Source organism: Rhamphochromis longiceps, linkage group LG3, assembly GCF_057381845.1.
Source record: "Rhamphochromis longiceps isolate RC_006_pf linkage group LG3, R_longiceps_female_GT1.1, whole genome shotgun sequence".
Taxonomy (NCBI): domain Eukaryota; kingdom Metazoa; phylum Chordata; class Actinopteri; order Cichliformes; family Cichlidae; genus Rhamphochromis; species Rhamphochromis longiceps.
Genome location: NC_140559.1, coordinates 20949755 through 20972151, shown reverse-complemented (window position 1 = coordinate 20972151; position 22397 = coordinate 20949755). Strand labels below are relative to the sequence as shown.

At 43.6% G+C, this 22397-nt stretch overlaps 1 protein-coding gene across 1 annotated transcript; it reads left to right on the top strand.

Moving 5' to 3' along the window:
* Window positions 1-2579: 2579 nt before the first annotated feature.
* Window positions 2580-12337, top strand: LOC146673367 (uncharacterized). Its single transcript, XM_085390155.1, has 7 exons — window positions 2580-2649; window positions 3800-4162; window positions 4413-4766; window positions 8863-9228; window positions 10363-10725; window positions 11077-11444; window positions 11670-12337. The coding sequence occupies exons 1-7, from the start codon at window positions 2580-2582 to the stop codon at window positions 11754-11756; spliced, it is 1971 nt and encodes a 656-aa protein (XP_085246281.1). The 3' UTR covers window positions 11757-12337.
* The last annotated feature ends 10060 nt before the right edge of the window (window positions 12338-22397 follow it).

Below are 22397 nucleotides of genomic sequence, written 5' to 3'. Positions count from 1 at the left end.
CCATGCAGGTGTGGACGTAGCGTAAAAGAGTTAGTAGTTTATTTTCTTACTACCTGTAATTTATTGCAGATTACTTGTATTTGCTTGTTGTTTACTAAATGTTTGAGGTGTGAAATAAACCGCAATGGAGCAAAATATGGGTGTGTGTGGTTGGAGGATGTGTTTGTGCGTGCGTGTGTGCACGTGGGGGGGGGGGGGGGGGGGCGCGAACATTTTTCTGTAAAACAAAAGGGGGCCCAGCAAAAAAAGTTTGGGAACCACTGTATTATAGAATCTTACAAGAAAGAGGCAAAATTGTATTCCATTGTGCTTTATTAGCTGCTTCGGTAAAAAACAAATCAACAACGGAAAATAAAACACCCAAATCATTGCAAAGCAACACTGGAAATGGAAAACTGGAAAACAGTTCAGTTGATCACTTGACTGCTTCAATACAACCGTTTGGCATATATATGCGGACGTTTCGTGGCTGTTTTGATATCGCTCTCTCTTAACCGATCAAATCTCGCTGTGGTAGCAGCTTTAAACTCGGTATGACCCAGGTTGATAGAGGGTGCACAGTCTGGATCGCATTCCAGCATTTTGCAGGCTGGTTTTCCTACAAAACACAAGAAACTTTAGCCCGCAAAGCCACAGTGAACAAAGCAGCATAGCGCAACGAATTCAATTCAAATCAATATAAGACTTATTTGTAACCTACATGAACAATTATGTTATGATAAATTACGTAATAACTACAACAAAACACTTACCTTTGTGGAAATGCTTGGAGCAGACTAACATGTGAGCGGGAGTGATCTGGGACGTTATATTTGGTCTTTGAATGGCTGCAATCCAGACCATCGGTCGGCTCTTTGTTATTTCGGAAACATGGCTGAACAATTTCTTTTCCACTACGTAATCCGATAAAAACCATCTCTTTACCCGTCGGCTTCCCGTGGCTTTCATGAAACCAGCTATTGCAGTTAATAATACAACAGCTTCTTGCCATTTTTGCGTTTCTTTTTATCGCTGTGTGACTGTTTTCATGTGAAAGCCTGCATGCGCTAGTACCGCTTGCCATGCGTTCCCAGAATCCTTTGCGGTTTTACCCCGAAAATGACATCATATTTTCAATCTGTGATATTATAAAAGTTAAACCAGAGGCTGAAGTAGTCCCCCACTCCGACCACTGACATGCAGCTACTGGTCTCCAACTGGTTCTGCCAGCACCTCAGATACGAGGATGTCCACATATTAACAAGGTTTTCATTTAAATTTTTTTTTGGTCTTGTTTTTCCCCCTCAGCCAAATCACTGTTATTTACATTTTTGGTGTAGATTTTGTTTTGTTTTGTTTGATACAGCCAGATATTTATCTTTTATATTTAAATTATTTTAATCATTATATATATATATATATATATATATATATATATATATATATATATATAGTTTTTTTTTTTTACCACATATTACATCAACTAGGATTTACACCTATCTTATTTTATCCACCATAAAACCCATACTTGAAAGATGTTTTCACAGTTCATGTTTATATTTTTTGGACCCAAGTGTGGACACAGATGAGGAGACAGAATAATTACAACAAAAATCTAGCCTTTATTTGGCTGAGACTCAGGAACAGAAAACCAAGTGAGAACAAAACTAAACAAAACTAAACCTAAACCTATACTGGAGGAACTAGAACTGACTATGACTTAATATGATTTGGTACAGGAGCATAAAAGAAGCTATGAAGTATCTATGAAATCCAGAAACATCATGAAAGACCTGTGGCGACAATAAGGATGAGATGGCGTGACAAGGAACAAATGGAAACACACAGAATAAATAAACAAGGGGTGATCATGGGAAATGGAAACAATGAGGAACCAGCTGACACAAATGTACATAATGGCACAACAGGGGAAGTGAGGCTAAACCAAGAAACACGGGACCTTTCAAAGTGAAACCGTTTTAAGTCTAATCTTGAAAGTAGAGATAGTGTCTGTCTCCCGAATCCAAACTGGAAGCTGGTTTCACAGAAGAGGAGCCTGAAAACTGAAGGCTCTCCCTCCCAAAAAGGGGAACTGATCCATTTCTAGTTCCTAAAACCTGTCACAATTCCTTGTTTTGTAAAGTTTAGATGTCAAAAACATGTGACAGAAGAGAAATATCCATTGCAATGTCACAGTACTAGAGTGGCAACGAGGTTATATCTGGTCTTTAAATCTGCTGAAGTAAAGACTTTAAAGCAAACAGGATCAACAGAAGAGACTCAGCCTCTGGGCGGAGCCAAGACAGGGAAGATGACACTCTCCGTCTCCTCTTCACCTGCAGGACGATAGAGACAGAAATGAAGAGAGAAAAAAAACGCACATCACTACTACTACTTTGCGCTACGGTAGACTCAACTAAAGAGAAAGAAACGCTGGCCTCTCTGGACCATCGCAAGAACAAGCTAACTGATTACTGGTATCAAACTAAGAGACTTTCAGCTTTCTTTAAAAACATCAGATTTTAAGTTCAGGGATTTTGTAATTGTTGAAGAATACCACCATTTTTTTTGACATTTATTACACTTTAAACGAAGGAGCAATGTCTGCTGTAACGTCTGCATTTATCTGCTGGACTTTACTGTCTGTCTGCCTCTCGTTTGTCTCTGCAGGTGAGATTAAATGTCAGATTTATAAATTATTAACACTCTTCAAGGATTCTGTTCATTGTTTTAAAGGTGTGTTTAACTGGGCTGTATGACCTGCCACATCTGCCGAGAGTTAAAGCTGAAGGACTGATCTGAGGTCTGTTTCTTTTCCAAACATTTCTGTTAAACCAGAAATGTGGGAGGAGAGCTGGGTCATTTAGCTTGTGAACACTCTGTTTACCTGAGCTTGTCCTCTCCTCCTGCTACACCTGCTTCATTTCCTCAAACCCACAGTTCATTCCTAAGTTCACATCAAAACAAATCTGGTTTTTCCTACTCTGCACAAGTTTGTGTTATTACAAAGATAACAAGTGAGGTTGAACCAGCAGTTAGTCATTAGTGGGCTGGTACAGTAAACTGTTGGCAAAAAAATCTTCAATTAAAAGCTACTCATTGGGAAAAAAAATCTTTACTTTTAAACTAGGTCGAAAAACCTAAAACCTCAGTGATAAAGCTGCCTTGATGGAGGTAGTACACTTCCTCTGTTAACTCTGGCTTCTTGCTTTAGGCCCAGTGAGTGCTAAAATTTAAATAAGGTGTTTGACTCATCATTTGACTCTTCTTCCGCACAAAATTGATCATTTGAACACTCCTGACACCAAACACAAGAACGGATGATTGACCACTCAGTGCTGCACATGAGAGCAATTTGAATTTTGGTGCAACATTAAACACTGGTTTCAAATTTAAAACTATCCTATTGGCTGATGAACATAGGCATGATAATTATGCTACTTTGTATTCTGATTGAAGAAAAGTTTATTTAGGTGACTGAATATTGTTGATATCAAATGTCTACAAAAAATCTGTCTAGCTTCAGAATATGCCTTCTGTCACTTCCACAGCAGAGGTTTAAAAAAAAAGCTAATGAAGACCAAGCATAACAGTGTATTTATAGACTAAATAATAAGTAATTATGAAACAGTGGTGCTGTAAGTACAGTAGCCCTTCATTATGTGAGTTCACACAATATTCCTTCACTAGACAGTCAGTCATTGACTGAATGTGCCCCTTGTGTTTGTCTGAAGCAATGTACAGTAAAAAGCTCCCTGATCTCCCAGTAGCTCAGGTTGTTCGTTGATCTCTTGAACCCCTCTGTTGTTTCCTCTTTCAGTAGAAGAAGTTATATTAGGTCAGACTGGAATGACCATCGCTCTGCCATGTCAAGTTCCAAGCAACAACAACCCCATTGTAGCTGTGGAGTGGAGCAGACGTGACCTGGAGCCAGAATATGTCCTTTTTTACCGGGACAATAAGCTTGTTCCAGATTACCAGCATCCGTCTTTTAAGAACCGGGTGGATCTGCAGGACAGACAGATGAAGGGTGGAGACGTGTCTTTGATTCTGATGGATCTTACTACTGATGATGCGGGAGCATACGAGTGTTACGTGGTCCAGAAAGGAGCGAACCACAGCAAAACAACGAGTCTGGATGGTTACTACATCAGAGCCACCTACCTGACTGTTTCTCTTCAAAGTGAGTTGGTAGAGTTCAGTTTGTTTGTTGTCTGATGTTTCTGAGGTGAACAAAGCTTGGATCCTTGTACTTGTACCTTATACTTTAAAACTGGCTACAGCCTGTAAAAGACAGGTGCATTTGTAGACATCTGTTGTTGAGAAGAGATGTCTAGGTTGCCATAGCATCCCCTGTTCTTTTCTGTGATTGGCTGCTGCTGTAGTGATCAGTTAGTTCTTTAACATGTGCTCTATTTTGTTTCTTCTTTCAGACCACAATAACAACATAATTATTGGGGGAGACACGACCACTCTAGAATGTCAAGCTCCAAACAGCAATGACCCCATCATAGCTGCATTATGGATAAGACCTGACCTGGAGCCAGAATATGTCCTTTTTTACCAGGATGATGAGATTGATACAGATTATCAGCATCCGTCTTTTAAGAACAGGGTGGATCTGAAGGACAGACAGATGAAGGATGGAGACGTGTCTTTGATTTTGAAGGATGTGACAGCTGATGACTCAGGACTCTATGTGTGTTACGTTGACCAGAGAAAAACGAAACAAGCCTGTCTGGATATTCACCCCATCAGCATCACCTACCTAACTGTTGTTCCTCCAGGTAAGTTTGAGTTTTACATGAAGGAGGGGTTCACATGAATAGGATGAGGGACCTATATAATCTTCTGTACCCCACATTTACACTGACCATGAAAAAATAGCATGCCATGCCATGATTAGTGACTCAGTGCTTTATTTCGGTCCAGCTTTGTCTATCTGCTGGTAGAATTTCAGGATGCCAGCCACTTCCTCTATCTGCCAGTACTACGTGCCGTGCAGGGGCCTGTTCTTCCATGATGGTTCATGGATCCCCGTCCTTTCTTCTTTGGCTTTCTGGTACCACCAGTATTGGGGAGTAATGGAATACATGTACCAGTGTTACGAATTTAAAATACAAAATATGAGTAACTGTATTCCATCACAGTTACAGTTTAAAAGAGTGATATTCAGAATACAGTTACTTTTTATTATATATATATTTATAGGTATTTTCCTGTTTCATATATAGGCTATGCCCTCTCTATTTTTGGTGATTCCACGCCGGTAGAACCTAAACAAAACACGCATTAACCTTCCTCTTGTGTTAGCTTTCTGTTATCATCTCTTATGTTAGTGGGTCGGTTTTGACCCATGAATTAAATCAGCTATAAAATATACTAAAACAATAAGTTATCATCCAATTTGTTTCTCATCTCTTGTTTACCTTGTTAGGCTTCCTTATCCATGAAAATGTTGGTTTTAATACTTTTGGTGTGCGCCTCTGGGTCTTTTTTTGTCACAATACCCCTCGATTTCAATTAAAAAAAATAGTAAAATTAACCTCAAGAGAATCCTATTAATAAATAAAAGGTTTTTGTGTTACCTGACTATTATTGAGGGGTAAAGGACACATCTCTTAAATAAATCTGTTTTATTGATTTTTTAATCTTAATATTATTAACTAAATAACATCTATGGTGTTACGGGTCACTTTCGACCCATTGATATTTACATCAAGAAAAGCCCAAAAAATTTTTTTTTCAGCAGTAGACCTTTAATATAAACTAAAAAACAAAGAAAAGTCCACTCCTCCTTTGTTTTGGTTATAGTCGTGGGTAAACCTGGGCTTTTTATCACGTCCTGATGATACAGCTGTGTCTTTGTGAAGTTTCCTTTGTGAAGTTCTTGTCCAAGGTCATATCTGGTAAAAAAACAATAAAATAAAATATCACAACTGATATTGTGATCCTGCAGTCCAGTGGTCATATTGAAGACTACACATTTTCACTGGTTCTTCTCAGGGATGCCACTCACAGCTTTGACTGTGAAAATCTGTACATTCCAGGCATAGTTGGTTTTTGCATCACAGGCTTCCCAGATTTTTCTGCCATATATCCCTGGCTTACTGGGTATGTACTGCCGGAAGGGGCATTTTCTTCAAAAAGTGGACAAGACGTTCATCCACTGTCAACTCTGGTCCTAGGATGAACATCAGCGGAAGAAGCTGTATCCATCTCTCCCAGACATCCCTGATGGGAGCAAGCTTGTCAGACCTCAGTCTGCTCTGTCAAATCTGAGGACTCTTGAATCAAAATGATATCAAATGTGTGAAATGACATCGTTGCCCCCAAAAAAAATATTTCTGCCTGTTGCGTCCCATAGACTATCAGTGGGATCATTGCAGCATCTGTACACTCAAGCAAGAAGAAGAACACCAATGAAAGTATCCAGGTATTCCTCATAACTATCTTTCCACATGTCACCATGGACTTTTTTTTTCCTTCAAGGTCATCATCATAGTAATAATGATCCTTTTTAGTGACAATGGCATAAATAGCTCAAAACATCTCTTGATGTCACTGACTTTGGTCAGAACAAACCTTGTGATTCCAGGGGTCATTTTGATGACATTTGCAGCAGCTGGCCTGTCATGAACATAATGAGGTACTGAGCTCCAAAAGATTGTACCATTTTTGGACTTGAATCTTTCAGCCGGAGTAGCTTCAGCACCAGCGACCTCCAACTCTGATCAGATGTGTCTGTGTCTTCTGGATGATAGTCCACATTGTCTTCCCCCTCAGAAACCTGCCCATCTGAATCATGCTGCTCTGTGTCCTCTCCTTCATTTTCACCAAAAATATGATCCAGAACTTGGCTCACTGTAAATCTTCTTCTCATTTTTGTGTGCTGCAAATTGGAAATGTGCAATCTGGAAGTCAAATGGCCACTCAAATGAGTGAATTCACCTCAAATGTCTTGACATGCCCGTCTTTGTTTTGTTTTGTTTTTGTGCAGGTATACTGCAAAAACACAAAAAATAAGAATCCCCTGAAGCTCATATGATTAGGAGAGGAGCTTGCTGTCAGTGTGTCAACTGACAGTGCACTTATGATTTCAGTTTTGGCTCTAATTATTGCTTTATACTCATAATATTATAACTGGGTCAAAACCGACCCTAACAACACAAAGGTCATAATTTAAACTAGGGCATTTTATAATTTAGTGAAAATATTTTTTTTGTTTAATTTTGTAGAAATAGAGGTTGCTGACAAAGTCAAAAAGCCTTGATACAATAAACAAATGTGATTTTTTTTATGCATTTGAAATTTAAAATGGGTCGGTGCTGACCCTAACACGAGAGGAAGGTTAAAAGGCTCTAATGTCTGTGTCTCAATCTGGCGGCCCATGTCACCTCTACTTGTGGCCCATGTAAAGGACGTGAAGAAATGTTTTAAAAAATTATTATTCCAAAAATGATTTAATATGAAGACAATAGGTAGAGTGTTACAAAAAGAATGTAGCCTCATGGGCAGTGTAGTCCATGCTGCAGGGAGAACGGACTGCCATACCAGTTATGTGTCTGTGAGAGAAAGGGAGGGAGAAAAAGGATAGTCAAAAAGTATGAGTTGTCACTGAGCAGAGACGGGAGGTGGAAGCATGTAAATATAATAATAACCACTGCAGCCAAGAAGAGTGCCTGACGATCCCAGTTGTAAGTAAGCTATTAAGACTCGACTGTACACAGTGTTCGTGTTTTCCTCCGAAACAATAAGTTTTGTTGGAGCAGCCTTTCAGCGCCTCTCTCTGTCTCTCGTTAGCAAAGTTGACCCAGACACCAAGTAAAGCTAGTTTTCAGCTACGAGCCCGACACGGAACCCACCGTATTAGTCAGAGGTCCCTTTACTACGGTTCGGAGCCGCGGACCTTCAGTAACAGTAATAAATCACAGCAATAGTACATTCACGTAGTTGTAAACAGCATGATAATATATTAAGTAATCCAAAGTATTCAGAATACGTTACTTTCATTGAGTAACGTAACAGAATACGCTACAGGATACATTTTGGGGCATGTATACTGTCATCTGTAGTGGAATACATTTTAAAAGTAACCTTCCCAACACTGGATACTAGAGGTATTAACTGAGCACACGGTCAGTTGGGGCCATCTTCCTGATTTACTCCTGGATGTTTGTTGTCTCATCCTGGACTCTGTTACTGAGTCTCACCAGTCCCTGGCTTCTTTCCTTCTTCTTACTATTCAGCCTCCGGGTGCTGGACCTGGGATGAAACCCTCCATGAAGGAGCTTACATGTCTTGATGTCACTGGCTTCCATCTCCTCCTTTGGCCAACTTATTATTTCAGGAGTGTACCTGATCACAGGCATGGTGTAGGTGTTGATAACTCAGATATTGTTCCAGGTATAACTGTGCCTAAAACTATTAAGCACATGGCTGAATAGATGAATGGGGCACAGAATTTAATTGGCAAGAATACCAAAGGCACAAAACACCAGCTATTGATAGACGGAGCAGTTGTCCGAGCTCCTAAGCATGCATGGAGGGTTTCACCCCAAGTCCAGCACCCTAAGACTGTGTGCTAAGCGGAAGGATAGAGGCAGGGGACTAGTCAGTGTCAGAAAAAGTAGGAAGAGGAGGAGCCATCATGGAAGGACAGGTCCATTACATTATATAGCACTGGCAGATAGAGAAAGGGGCTGACATCCAGAAATCCTACCAGTGGCTAACAGAGCTGGACTAAAATTATGGCAGCACAGGAACAAGCTCTGAGTACAAGATCCAAAGATCCAATCTTTTTTCTTTTTTTTTCTGTGACTGGCTGCTGTAGTTGTAAGTTAGTTCTTTGACTTCTCTACTCTGTGTTGTTTCCTCTTTCAGACCAGAAAAACATCATAGTTGATTCTGGGCAGACCATCATTCTACCATGTCGAGTTCCACTCCCGGATTTAAAGTTTATCATGGTTGTAGTGTGGAAAAGAGCTGACCTGGGAGAAGAATATGTCCTTTCTTACCAGAATCAGCGATTTCATCCAGAAAATCAGCATCCATCTTTTAAGAACAGGGTGGATCTGCAAGACAGACAGATGAAGGATGGAGACGTGTCTTTGATTCTGAAGGATGTGACTACTGATGACTCGGGAGCATACGAGTGTCATGTGGTCCAGAGAGCAGTGTACATTAGGGAGACAGCCAGTCCTGATAGTGAACACATCAGCACCAACTATTTAAGTGTTGTGCGTCCAAGTGAGTTGACAGATTTCAGTTCATACACACACACACACACACACACACACACACACACACACACACATATATATATATATATATATATATATATATATATATATATATATATATACATAGATATATATACATATATACATACATACATACATACATACATACATACATACACTCCGCGTAGGCTACACTGACGAGTGCAGATCCACTGAGCGCAGTGCAAGCTAGCAAGACAGAAGCTAAGCTCACTGCAACATGGCAACTGCCTCACCGCTATCCAAAATTGAGCCTCCCCCACCCTCATTCAGATGTGGCGTTTGGAACTATTATGGTTTTCATGTGAAGCATGACCCTGATGGTAAGCGCGTCATGGACAAAAGTAAAACAGTATGTCGAATGTGCCACGCAATGCTCAACCGGTTGGAACTAGTGCGTTAGCGCAGTTAGCTTGTTAACGTGATGACGCCGTCCAGCCCCACGCACGGGGCGATCTGTGGTAGCTCGTTAACGGAGATTTGCCGTGTTGTGACGTTAACGTCATTTCAGATTAACGCTGACAGCACTAGTGGGAACACAACGAATATGACTGCACATTTACTCCAACATCATCGTAGTGCAAAGACAAGTGAAAGCAGACATAAACAACAAGCACGCATGCTACAAACTTTACCCGAGTCATTTAGACAGCCGTTAGCACATGATTCTCCTCATGGGGACCTGATATGTTTAATATGCTGCTGAGAATATACCCCAGAAGAAGCTATAGTATAGCTTTTATTTTGGAAAGAGACATTTCTCTGTAATAAACTCTCTTTTCCAAAGATGAGTGGTTCCTCAATCAGATATATATTTTTTTATTACTTTGTGGTTTCAGCAACATTAAATTTAAAAACTGTACTTTTGAGTTAAAATATATATTTATAATTTTAATAAATGACAAATTAAAAAGGCATGAACATTTTTCGTATCGAATAAATATCGAACCGAACCAAACCGTGAATTTTGTGTATCGTTGCACCCCTAATATATATATATTTATTTATTTTTTCCTAAATATGAATATGATACTTGTGTTTCTTGTTTCCATGATTGGCGATCCCTTCTTTTCTTTAACCAGTCTGTTCTTTTCTCACTCAGACAAAAAAATCATCATAGCTGTGATGGGACAGACGGTCACTCTGCCATGTCCAGCTCTAAACAGCAAAAACCCCATAATAGCTGCAGAGTGGAGCAGAGCTGACCTGGAGCCAAAATATGTCCTTTATTATCAGGACTACAAGCTTTTTCCAGATTACCAGCATCAATCTTTTAAGGACCGGGTGCATCTGAAGGACAGACAGATGAAGGATAAAGACATGTCTTTGATTCTGAAGAATGTGACAATTAATGACACTGGAACATACGAGTGTTATGTGGCGCAGAGAGGAGTGAACCGCAGGAAGAGAGCCAGTCTGGATAGTTACCCCATCAGCACCACCTACCTGAGTGTTGTTCCTCAAAGTGAGTTGGTAGAGTTCAGTTTGTTAGTATAGATGAAGTTGCTTCCTGGTTCTTGATGTCTGATGTTTCTGAGGAGAATAAAAGTCAAAAGCTTGGATCTTTGTAGTATACTTTAAACTTTAAAACTGGCTACAGCCTGCAGAAAAGAGGTGATTAACTTCTGTTCTTCCTAAATGGTTATAGTAACATAAACAAAGTAGGTAAAGGGCTGCACGTTGACGAAATAGTTGAAACATGAGACATATAGCATTGGGTCTTTTTCTTGGTTTGTATTTTTTTTGTCTGTGATTGGCTGTTGTAGTTATCAGTTAGTTCTTTAACCTCTCTGCTCTCTGTTGTTTCCTCTTTCAGGCCAAAAAATCATCACAGCTGAGTCTGGACAGAACGTCACTCTGACATGTCGAGCTCCAAACACTGTCCTCATACCAGGTGTAGAGTGGAGCAGACGTGACTTGAAGGCACAATATGTCTTTTGGTACTGGGAAAAAGAGTTTGTTTCATATTATCAGCATCCCTCTTTTAAGAACCGGGTGGATCTGCAGGACAGACAGATGAAGGATGGAGTCATGTCTTTGATTCTGAAGGATGTGACGACTGCTGATAGTGGAACATACGAGTGTTGCATCATCCAGGAACTGAGAGACGGTAGAAAGTTATACATTTTAAAGACTGATCCCATCAGCATCATCCACCTAAAAGTTATTCCAAAAGGTAAGTCAGTCAAATTCATTTTGGCTTTGGACACATTCAGTTATTTTCCGAGGTGTCCGGTTGGGAGTCGAAAACTCAAGATACATAAAAAGATGTGATCAGAGCTGAAGCTTGTTTATTTTTAAAAATGTTGATGATGAGACTTTGTGTGTAGCAGCTGATCTTTGCAATGTGATCAGCTGATACCTCACAGCTGTTTCTCACCTGCAGGTCAGCCAGGGGGGCACGGAGAGGATGGGGCTGTTGGACTGAAAGTTGTTATTGTGCTTTTATTGGTTTCTTTTGCAAGTATAATCTACTACATAAAAATGACACAATAGTCAGAAGGAGAAAAAAAAACAGCACAACACAAATACAGCCAAGCACCAAGGTAGAACTTTCTCTTCATCCCACTCATCCCACCTTTCGTGGCAAAAAGCCAGATGCTCTGAGGACAGACGTGAGTTCACAGTGATGTGAATCCAGCAGGAGGTAGTCAGCTGCAAATGTCTCACACAGCCCTTGTTTGTTTTTTAACATCTTTGGGGGTTTTCTGGTTTTGATTGGAAATGTGTGGGGGTGGGCATATAGTCTATAAACTGTTAAAAATCAAGCAATATAAGAATATATTAAAAAGTTTTGATTACAATCATCATTATTTTCCTTTGGGGGAAGACTGAAACCTCTGTGGAGGACCTAAAAAAAATAATGCAGGGAAAGTATGGGTCTTTGTGAAGGCTTTTCCATGTCATTTCCTCATCAGATTTATTGTTTATTTCCCATGAAGGTTTAGGTGTTTAGTGCCTGAACAGAATTATTTAAATGAAAGAAGGGAAGGTTAAATTTATCATGTCTTTCATCATGTGCAGCTTCTGCTCTTTTTGGGTGTTTTCTTATCTCAATGGTTACATAACTTTCCTGTGCAAGCTTCTTTGTCATTTTTGCTTACTAATAATAAACAGTGATACTCTATTCGTGTCAAGTGTTTATTTATTTAAACTGATTTATTTAAAGTTATAGAATAATAATAGAATAAACCAGTTATAAGAACTATGGAGGACCACAAGAGTCATGAAATAAAGAATTCTGTGCTTAAATAATACATTTTAGAATAAATTCTGCATTCATAAATTCATTTTCAAATTCCAATTTAATAAACTGTTCAGCCTCAAGATTTACACTCATCTCGGCACGGATATGTGAAGAATGAAGGGACCCTGCAGTGAAACGGAGTTTACGCAGTCTGACCAACATTTGAAGGTAACGTGCTAACATATACTAATGCTAGCATCACCGCAGGTAGCCCCGTTATTTTAAGGTCATTTTAGCTTGTGAAAGTTTTACGTCGCAGCTGTACGAGCTAGCTACGTGTTTTGTAAGCTGCTGTGCTCTTCACAAATAAAGCTGGAAGCAGCATTAGAACCAGCACTGAGGCCTGTTACATTTATACAGTGATAGAGCAACGGCTGCAGCCTACAGCCTTTTTTTTTTTTTTTTTTTTTTTAAATGACATCAGAAACAGCAGTATGCGACATTACGTGATGGCAGAGCTTCAGTTCATCCTTTGTCATTTTTTTTTTTTTTTTAATAAATAGGACAGGGGGAATGAATGAGAGAGAGAGGGGGAGAGAAAGAAAGAAAACCAAAGAGGAGAAGAGACGGTGAGAAGGGGGGGGAAGAGAGAGAAAAAAAAAAAGAACTCCTGGGTCACCTGTATGGAGAAAAAAAAAAAAAAAAACAAACAAAAAAAACAAACAGAGGAGACAGCAAACAACAAAGAGCAACATAATAATAGAGAAAACAAAGCACCATCACAATAAACTAGCTAGTCATAGATATCAATATTTACTAAATAATAAACGATATTGTGCAGCACGCAAGATAGACAGCGCACAATGTGCTTTGAGGCAGCAGCCAAGAAAGCTTTAGTCCGTGTCTGTGAATACCCATGTGTGCATACCTGTGTGGATCAGCATGCTTGCATTCCAAAGGTTTCTCCATGTAATGATCTGCTAGGGAGTGTGGGGGGGCCACAGCCCCGTCCTCCAGGGTGTGAAGCGGGTATGGAGGAGATCAAAACTCCAGACATCCAGAGGCCCCCAGAACACAAGAGACCATGGAAGACCAACAGAGGGGCAGCCGCGCCACTGTCCCAGTAAGAGCTGAGGAGAGTCCCAGATGAGGGCTCGCCCAGCAGCCGCGGAGCAGAAGTCAGGGGGAGTTGCAGTGACGCGCCCGTGAGCTCCGCCGGCCCCCAGCTGCGCCTGAGTGACCGAGCCCTAGGCCGAGAGGCCGGGGGCACCCCACCTCCAAAGGGGCCCGAGCGAGCCCCAGGCCCCAGGCCCCGACAAGCGGCCGCCAAGGAGTGAGCCGGTGTTTACCCGTACCAGCCTACAGCCTTTAAACTAGTGATTAAAATGCTGACAGTAAACTCGTCAGTCCAGATGTTACCACATTACTTTGTGATACTTAAGAGTTAAAACAACTGTGACAGGCTGATTAAAATAACAGCTGTGAGTTCTCTCATTCCTTATACCAAGACTGGAGATCACACTACTGGTTTCAGTTCATTTAATATGTGAGTGCACAGATTCATTCTCAACTGGACATAAATGATGATCAAAGGTTGTACATATGATGAATTCATCAAATCCCAGCCTCTAACACAGTGCGCTGAATCTTTGCATTGAATTTCCAGTATATTCTAATCAGTGCAATTTAATTCAAATTAAATTTCATTCACTGAACCTACAGTGAACGCAAACCAGTGAACAAATTAAAGCAAGTACTGTTGAGAAACTATAATACATAAATTACAATTAAAATTCTCAACAACATGAACAACTGATGAAAATATAAATAATGTATAAACAACTTAAAACCCCCCAAAGCATCTAAGTCGCGTCATGTGACAGTGCAACATCTAAGCATTAGACAGGGGAGGGGGAGCAAAATGTGCCTGCTTTGCGCTGACACGGGAGCGGCAAGTCCTTTGCCCAGGCTAGTATTGATCCGATATTGATGTAGACTTGGTATCGATACAATCGATATTTGGATCAATCTGTCCACCACTAATTTCTAGGCGTAGCCAAGTGGCTTTCCCTTGGGTAGTCTCAGAAACGTGAGGAGAGGCCAGCATCCAGATGAGTGATATTACTGTGACGATGACAGAGTTTTCCAAGGAACCACTGAAGACACAAGAGAGCAGAGGTAAATACATGGACTGTGAAAAACATGAGTAAACAGGGAGTCATGCACTAACATAGGTTAGCAGACAATCTGGCACGGGCTGGTTGTGAATGCTGATCTTAAATAAAACGGGCTTAATTAGTCTTACGTGGTGATCCTGGGAGGGGTGATAAAGACTCTGCTGGGAGAAGGGGAGCAGGGGCTGTGGAAAATACTGTGACTCACCCAGACCATGACAGTTTTTGGTTGAATCAAGCCAGCTGACGCAAAGAAAGCCTGACTAAAACTTCACATCTGCCTCAGGTGGCAGAAAAGAAGTATAACAGAAATGACTGCTCACTTGACAGGTTTCCAGCAGACCGTGTCCACATCCACAGCAAACAGTAATCCAGCCATTACAAAGCTTGAGCAGCATAAGACTGAAAAAGAATGAGACTAAGATCAGGTCACATATTTATTGAAGAAAACGTTACAAGCAGCATAGTTTAAACTCTATGTGCTTTTAATTCTGCTAACGCATTACCCTGAACCCTGTGATATTGAAATATGTAAATATATATATTTTTGGTTATAAAAAATGCTCACCAAAGTCACATAGACACAGGTAAACAAAAAAGAAAGAGAAAACCTTGAATATTACTGATCATGATGTGGCTTGATGTCACACAGTCCTTTACTTGAGTACAGATTTAAGTGTCCTGCTTACTGAGGAATGTTTTCTGCTTTCTGAGCACCAGTCAATTTTTACTGGTGCTGCTGTTTATTTTTTTCCTGAATATATATGAATATTGTACTATGTTTGCAATGGGCTGAAATAATAATAATAAATAATAATAATACAAACAGCTGTGTCTGGGCACAACATCACTCTGACATATTGAGCTCCAAATGAGATCATCATAGCTGTGGAGAGGAGCAGAGCTGATCTGGATGGAATCAGATTATGTTCTTTTGTACTGGGACATTCAATGTGTTCCAGCCAAACAGCATCCATCTTTTAAGAACTGGGTGGATCTGCAGGACAGATGAAGGATGGAGACGTGTCTTTAATTCTGAAGAATGTGACGATTAATGATAATGGAACATACGACTGTGATAGTTTGACTCACATCAAAACCACTTTTGGTTTTACCTTCAGAACTGCCTTAATCCTCCAAGGCATAGATTCATTCGACTGCAGTATTGACAAGAGTGGGAGTGATAGTTTGACTCACATCAAAACCATCTACCTGATTGTTTATCCTCCAAGTGAGTGAGTAGAGTGTGTGTGTGATCAGAGGTGAAGCTGCTTCCTGGTTGTTGATGTTTGTTTCTAAAGATGATGTTGATGAGACTTTGTAGAAAGCAGCTGGTCTGAGTGATGTGATCAGAGTGCAGTAGATAATGTCTGACAGCAGTTTGAAGAGGAAATGGATTCTGTTCTGTTCTTCACTCATCACCTACCTGACAGCTGACACCTCACACCTGTTTCTCACCTGCAGGTCAGAAGGAGACGACGACAAAGATGAAGGTGGAAGGAAGGAGGATGGAATAAGTAGAGGATGTGCTGGATTGCTAACAAGTGCATCAGTTTTTGGTAATCGTGTTGCTTTTAATGCTATTTTGTTGGTTTTGTGATCTAGGGAAAACATAAAGATTCATCAGGTAAGATTTCCAACGAACCTCCTGCAGACTGAAATCTCTCAGAACTCATCAAGTGTCACAGCTGGGGCGGCAGTCATGTGGCGGTGAGGAAGGAGAATCCAAAAGCAGACAGTGGCGGAGGTGCAAGCGGGTTTTATATACAGTGCACAATAACCAAGGTATGGGCAGAACTGAACATAAACCTAAACTGGAAAAGCTAATACAAAAGGAGGACGAGGAGCGGCGAGGCGAGACATTAAATACACGGCAGAAACACAGACAACGCCACGAGAAGCACAGGCAGACACAAACTATAAATACACACACCAGGTAATCAGGAAATGGCACACAGGAGGGGACACAGCTGGAACTAATGAGCATAACGAGACACAGACCTACAAAGTAAAACAGGAAACACACAGACTGTTTTACAACACAAAACTCTGGGACCCGTACAGAGCACAGAGGGAAGACACAGGTAGGGAAAATAAATACGACAACCAAACCCAAAGAACTAATACAAAATCAGAATAAACTAGAAAATAATAATCATAAACTCAAAGCGCTGGGTCCCTGACCCAGGACCATGACATCAAGTGTAAGTTGTTGATGTGTAAAACAATTATAAATAGCCAAGGAAATAGATAAAGAAGTTGATCAGAATCTCATTCTGCTAGTAAAAAACCACGATAAGGAACCAATATTATTTTTAATGCTAGTAGTTTCTAGTAAACACGCCTGCTTTTAGAAAATAACATTGGTCAGAAAACCATAATCTTAATAAGCTTCCAAGTTAATGACAAGAAAGTACAGAAGACTAAATAATTAACGTAGTGCGTTTGAAGCCCTTGGAAATGACTTAATTTTCCTCTCCTGCATGCCACTTTTTGAACATAGAAGTCATCTATGTATCAAAAAGTTTTTATTTATGACAAGCTGTGGAAGCATCACTGATGATCTCCTTGTATCACTGTTAGTATTTCACGTCCAACATCTCCCTCTAGTGGCCATATATATATAAACCATGAGGGAGGATGGTGTTAATGTAAAATGTAAAACACAACACATGAGTACTATAAACAACACCAAAACTCAAAATAGGAGGGATGACCTAAACTAGGAATACATGGCGTGCCATGTCATAACCAAAGACGACAAAGGATGAGGGATGAACAAACAGCTAACATGAAGGACGCAACAAAGGGCAAAAACACAGGGCTTAAATACATACCGTCGTAATTAGAGAATGCAAGACAGGAGGGAAACACAGCAGGGACAATTCAGGCATGATGACACAGGGGGAAACAACACTGACAACGGAAACATGGGAATTGGAATTACCAACGTAAAACAGGAAACTGAGACAAACACTATAGACACTAAAACGTGGAACATGGGAACATGAAGCAGAGATTATATGACACAGAAATCCAAGGACTAAGAATGTAATATAAGCAAAATAATCATATGGTAATCATATGATAAAATATGGTAAATGGCCATTTACTGTATTTGTATAGTGCTTTACTTGGTCCCTATGGACCTCAAAGCACTTTACACATCCAGTCATCCACCCATCCACACACTGGTGATGGCAAACTACATTGTAGCCACAGCCACCCTAGGGCGCACTGACAGAGGCGAGGCTGCCGGACACTGGCACCTCCAGGCCCTCTGACCACCACCAGTAGGCAACGGGTGAAGTGTCTTGCCCAAGGACACAACGACTGAGACCTTACAATTACAAGACAATAGTTGGAACTATTAGTTTAATAATAAACCAAAGGCACTGGGTTCATGACCCAGTACCGTGACACCGTTATTTAAAATACTCAAGTCATTACTTATTTATTTAGTTATTTATTTATTTTTTAAATGTATTCATTTTATATTGACTACTGTGCCAGAATGATGTTGAGAAACACATATGTGCTTTAGAAAGAATAAAATATCCCAAATTGTTTGTTTTATTTCAAATGTGGTTTTTTAACACATTCGGCCACAACTAATGGTGTGGAGGTAAACACAGGCGACACGAGAGCTCTCGATAAACACTGCTCGTTTATTGCTCATCACCACAGAACTGAACACTTTCCCTCCAAAGCACAGCAACAATACTTCCTGAGAAACTGGGTGTGAGTGGAGCCCTCCAGTGGTCCACCACACATGCCCCCCCCCCCCCCCCCCCCCCCGAACACCCAGTAGGGTTATCCCCTAGTCCAGAACCCTTGCTTTGATTAAACGTCCAGAACGGCTGAACCGGGGAGGTGGAGAGCTGGCGGAGGGGAAACTAGCCTGAGGGCCAGGCTGGCATGGGCGGTCAGGAAAAACTGAAGATAGCTCGGGCCCCGCCAGGTGGGGGGCGCTCTCAGAGGAAGAAGCAGGGTTGTCCAGTCCAGTGGAAGGCAGGCGGCCACGGCGGGGTGCCTGAGCCGGCACCACCTGGTCATCCAGAAGCACATGTGCTGGTTTAAGTCTGTCAATAGAAACAGCCTCCTGCCGACCCCCAAAATCCAAAAGGAAATGCTTCCGGCCCGGTTGAATAACCCGAAAGGGGCCGTCATACAGTGGACGCAGCAGAGGCCTATGAGCGTCATGCCTGACAAAAACAAACTGCGAAGATTCCAACGACCTCGGAACAAAGGTGTCGGGCACACAATGGTGCACTGGGCCAGGAAGAGAAAACGAGGGGGACGGGGAGACAGCACAGAGGGAGCAAAGCACGGGGGTGGGCTCTCAGGCAAGAATTCCCCGGGGACCCGGAGGGGCTGACCAAGGACAAGTTCAGCCGGGGAAACCCCAAGGTCTTCTTTAACCGCGCAGCGCAACCCCAGTAAAACCCATGGAAGGCAGTCAACCCAGTTGCCATCTGTGAGAGAAGCACGGAACGCGGCCTTAAGCGACTGGTGGAAACGTTCGCACATCCCGTTGGCCTGCGGGTGGTACGCAGTGGTTCGGTGGACTTTGACCCCCAGGCCGTCAGCCATGGCAGACCAAAGCTCGGAAACGAACTGGGGGCCCCTGTCTGAGGTAATGTCGGTGGGGGGACCGAAACGCGAAACCCACGTTGACAAAAATGCCACTGCTGCTGCTGTAGTGGACGCCAGGGGCACTGCCTCAGACCAGCGGGTTGTGCGGTCCACTACAGTCAAAAGGTGCGTGAAACCTTGTGACTGCGGCAGAGGACCAACCAGATCCACATGCACATGATCAAAACGCCTCCCTGGAACGCGGAAGGATTCGAGGGGCGCCTGTGTGTGCCTATGGATCTTAGCGCGTTGGCATGGGATGCATGCGGCTGCCCAGTCTTTCACCGATTTACGAAGGCCCGGCCAAACAAACCTAGAGCTGACCAGCTTGACCGAGGCCCGGACGCCTGGATGAGAGAGGGCGTGTACGGAGTCGAAAACGCGACGACACCACGAAAGGGGAACTACAGGGCGTGGACGGCTGGTGGAAACATCGCAAAGCAGGCTAGGCCCGCCGGTCCACACGGGTCTGTCCTCCAGTACAAGGCCCGTTTGCGCAGACCGAAGGGCAAGGATGTCCGGGTCGGCCTGTTGGTCCACGGCCATAGCCTCAAAGTCTATGCCAACATAAACAGGAGAAACCAGCACGCGGGATAGACAGTCAGCCACGCAGTTGGACTTACCAGCCACGTGCTGAATGTCAGTCGTGAACTCGGAAATGGCTGCCAACTGGCGATGCTGGCGCCTGCTCCAGGGATCAGAGACCTTGGACATCGCGAATGTCAAAGGTTTATGATCGACGTACGCGGTGAACTTCCGACCCTCGAGAAAAAAACGAAAATGCCACGTGGCGAGGTGTAGGCCCAGCAACTCCCTGTCAAAAATGCTATATTTGCGCTCACTGTCTCTAAGCGTGCGACTAAAAAAAGTGAGCGGTTGCCAGACACCGGAGACCCGCTGTTCTAACACTGCGCCCACTGCCACGTCCGACGCGTCGGAGGTCAACGCAATCTCCGCTGACGGAAACGGATGGGCCAGCAGGGCGGCGTTTGCCAGCGCGGTCTTGGCCCCAGAAAATGCCTGGATGCGTTCAGGGAGCCAATCAATCGGGTCCTTAGCTGTTTTACCCTTCAAGGCAGCATAGAGGTGCAGCAGGTGCGCAGCTCTGGGGAGAAAGCGGTTGTAGAAATTGACCATCCCCAAGAACTCCTGCAGCGCTTTAACGGACGCAGGATGCGGAAAAGCCAAAACGGCCCGGACCTTGTCTGGCAACGGAACCACACCGTCGGCGGAAATGCGGTGGCCCAAGAAATCCAGAACCGGCAAGCCGAACTGGCACTTGGAGGGGTTGATGATCAGGCCGTGTGCCGCCAAGCGCTGGAAAACCTGATGCAGATGGGACTCGTGCTGACTCTCAGAACAGCTGGCCACTAATATATCGTCAAGGTACACGAAGACGAAAGGCAGCCCGCGCAAAACAGAGTCCATCAGCCGCTGAAAAGTCTGGGCGGCGCCTTTCAGGCCGAACGGCATGCGCAAAAATTCAAACAGGCCGAAAGGGGTAATAACAGCAGTTTTGGGGACGTCTTCGGCGCGCACGGGAACCTGGTGATACCCCCGCACCAAGTCAATTTTAGAAAAAATCGAGGTGCCGGCGAGGTGGGCGGAAAAATCCTGGATGTGGGGAATGGGGTAACGGTCATTCTCTGTGACATTATTCAAACGGCGAAAATCCCCACACGGGCGCCACCGACCGTCTGACTTGGGCACCATGTGTAGCGGAGAAGCCCAGGCACTATTCGAGCGCCGCACTATGCCGAGGTGCTCCATTGCGGCAAACTCTTCCCGAGCGACGGAGAGTTTCGCGGGGTTGAGGCAGCGCGCACGTGCGAACACTGGGGGACCGACTGTCGGAATATAATGTTCAACCCCGTGCTTCGTTGCCGTATTCGAGAAATTAGGAACAGTCAGTGAAGGGAACTCCAAGAGCAAACGCTGAAAAACATTCCCTGAAGTCACTAAATTAGCTCCATGGCGCGAGTGAAACAGGGCATTGAAGAAAAAGACAGTGCGTCGATTAAGCGTCTGTTAGCGACATCGACCAGCAGTCCGTGGGCACAAAGAAAATCAGCGCCCAAAATAGGTACAGAGCTAGCGGCAACAACAAAGGTCCATTGGAAATCCCGACCATGAAAACAAACAGTCACGAACCTTTCCCCAAACGTTGTGATGGGAGAGCCATTAGCCGCAATAAGCTGCGGTCCGCAGCCCGCTGCTAAACTGTCGGCTCCGGACGGGGGAAGGAGGCTCTTCTGGGAGCCGGAGTCAACCAGGAAACGTCTCCCAGAGCGCGAGTCTTCTATGAAGAGCAGTTTTTCTTTGTCGCCAGCGGTCGCGGCCGCTACAGCGCGCTGGCGGGGTCCATGTCCCAGGGTCAGAAAAGCGCATGGCGGCAGGCAGCGGCGCGCTCCGGCGCCAAAACGCTGATGGTAGAAACAGAGGTCCCGTCCGTGGTGTCGCTGTGCCGCGATCTTTGCCATCAGCGAAGGATCGGGTACATCGTGGCAGGTCAGCAGGGAAGTGGAAGGCACCGCCGGCGAGGCTGGAACTAGGTCGTGATCGTGGGAAGTGCGGGTAGCCAGGAGAATACGATCCGCGTCCTCAGCCAGGGAGCGATAATCCTTCGTGCCCAGAAGCGGAGAGTTGGCGAGGCCGGCTCTCACGGCTGCCGGCAGCTGTCTGAGGAAAATGTGGGTGAAGAGGAATCCCCCGTCGTCCGGTCCGAGAAAGGATAGCATGTGCTCCATCAGTTCGAGAGCCGTACCACCACCCAGGCCTGAGAGGGAGAGGAGCTTCTCGGCTCGCTCTGCGTCGGTGAGGGCATAGCGCCGAAGAAGCAGCTCCTTAAGGGCGGCGTACTTCTCTCAGGTGGGTGGGTACTGGAGGAGAGTCAACGCACGACGGGTGGCTAGAGGGTCGAGAGAAGCCACCACATGGTGATATTTCGTGTCGTCAGCCGAGATGCCACGAAGGGCGAACTGGGCCTCCACGTGTACGAACCACGACGGGGGATCGTGAAGCCAAAAGTCCGGCAGCTCAAGCGCCACAGCAAACATAGCTGTAGCTGGAGACAGAGGGCTGGCGCGTGCTGATGCATCCAGAGCGGAGTCGGCGCCACCATTGGACTGCAGCATGTTCGAG

What these genes read in the sequence shown, in the direction of transcription:
- LOC146673367 (XM_085390155.1), top strand. Translation starts at nt 2,580, where the DNA reads ATGTCTGCTGTAACGTCTGCATTTATCTGCTGGACTTTACTGTCTGTC. An exon ending in CCTCTCGTTTGTCTCTGCAG is followed by an intron (nt 2,650 to 3,799) that starts GTGAGATTAAAT and finishes TTCCTCTTTCAG; the next exon opens with TAGAAGAAGTTATATTAGGT. An exon ending in CCTAACTGTTGTTCCTCCAG is followed by an intron (nt 4,767 to 8,862) that starts GTAAGTTTGAGT and finishes TTCCTCTTTCAG; the next exon opens with ACCAGAAAAACATCATAGTT.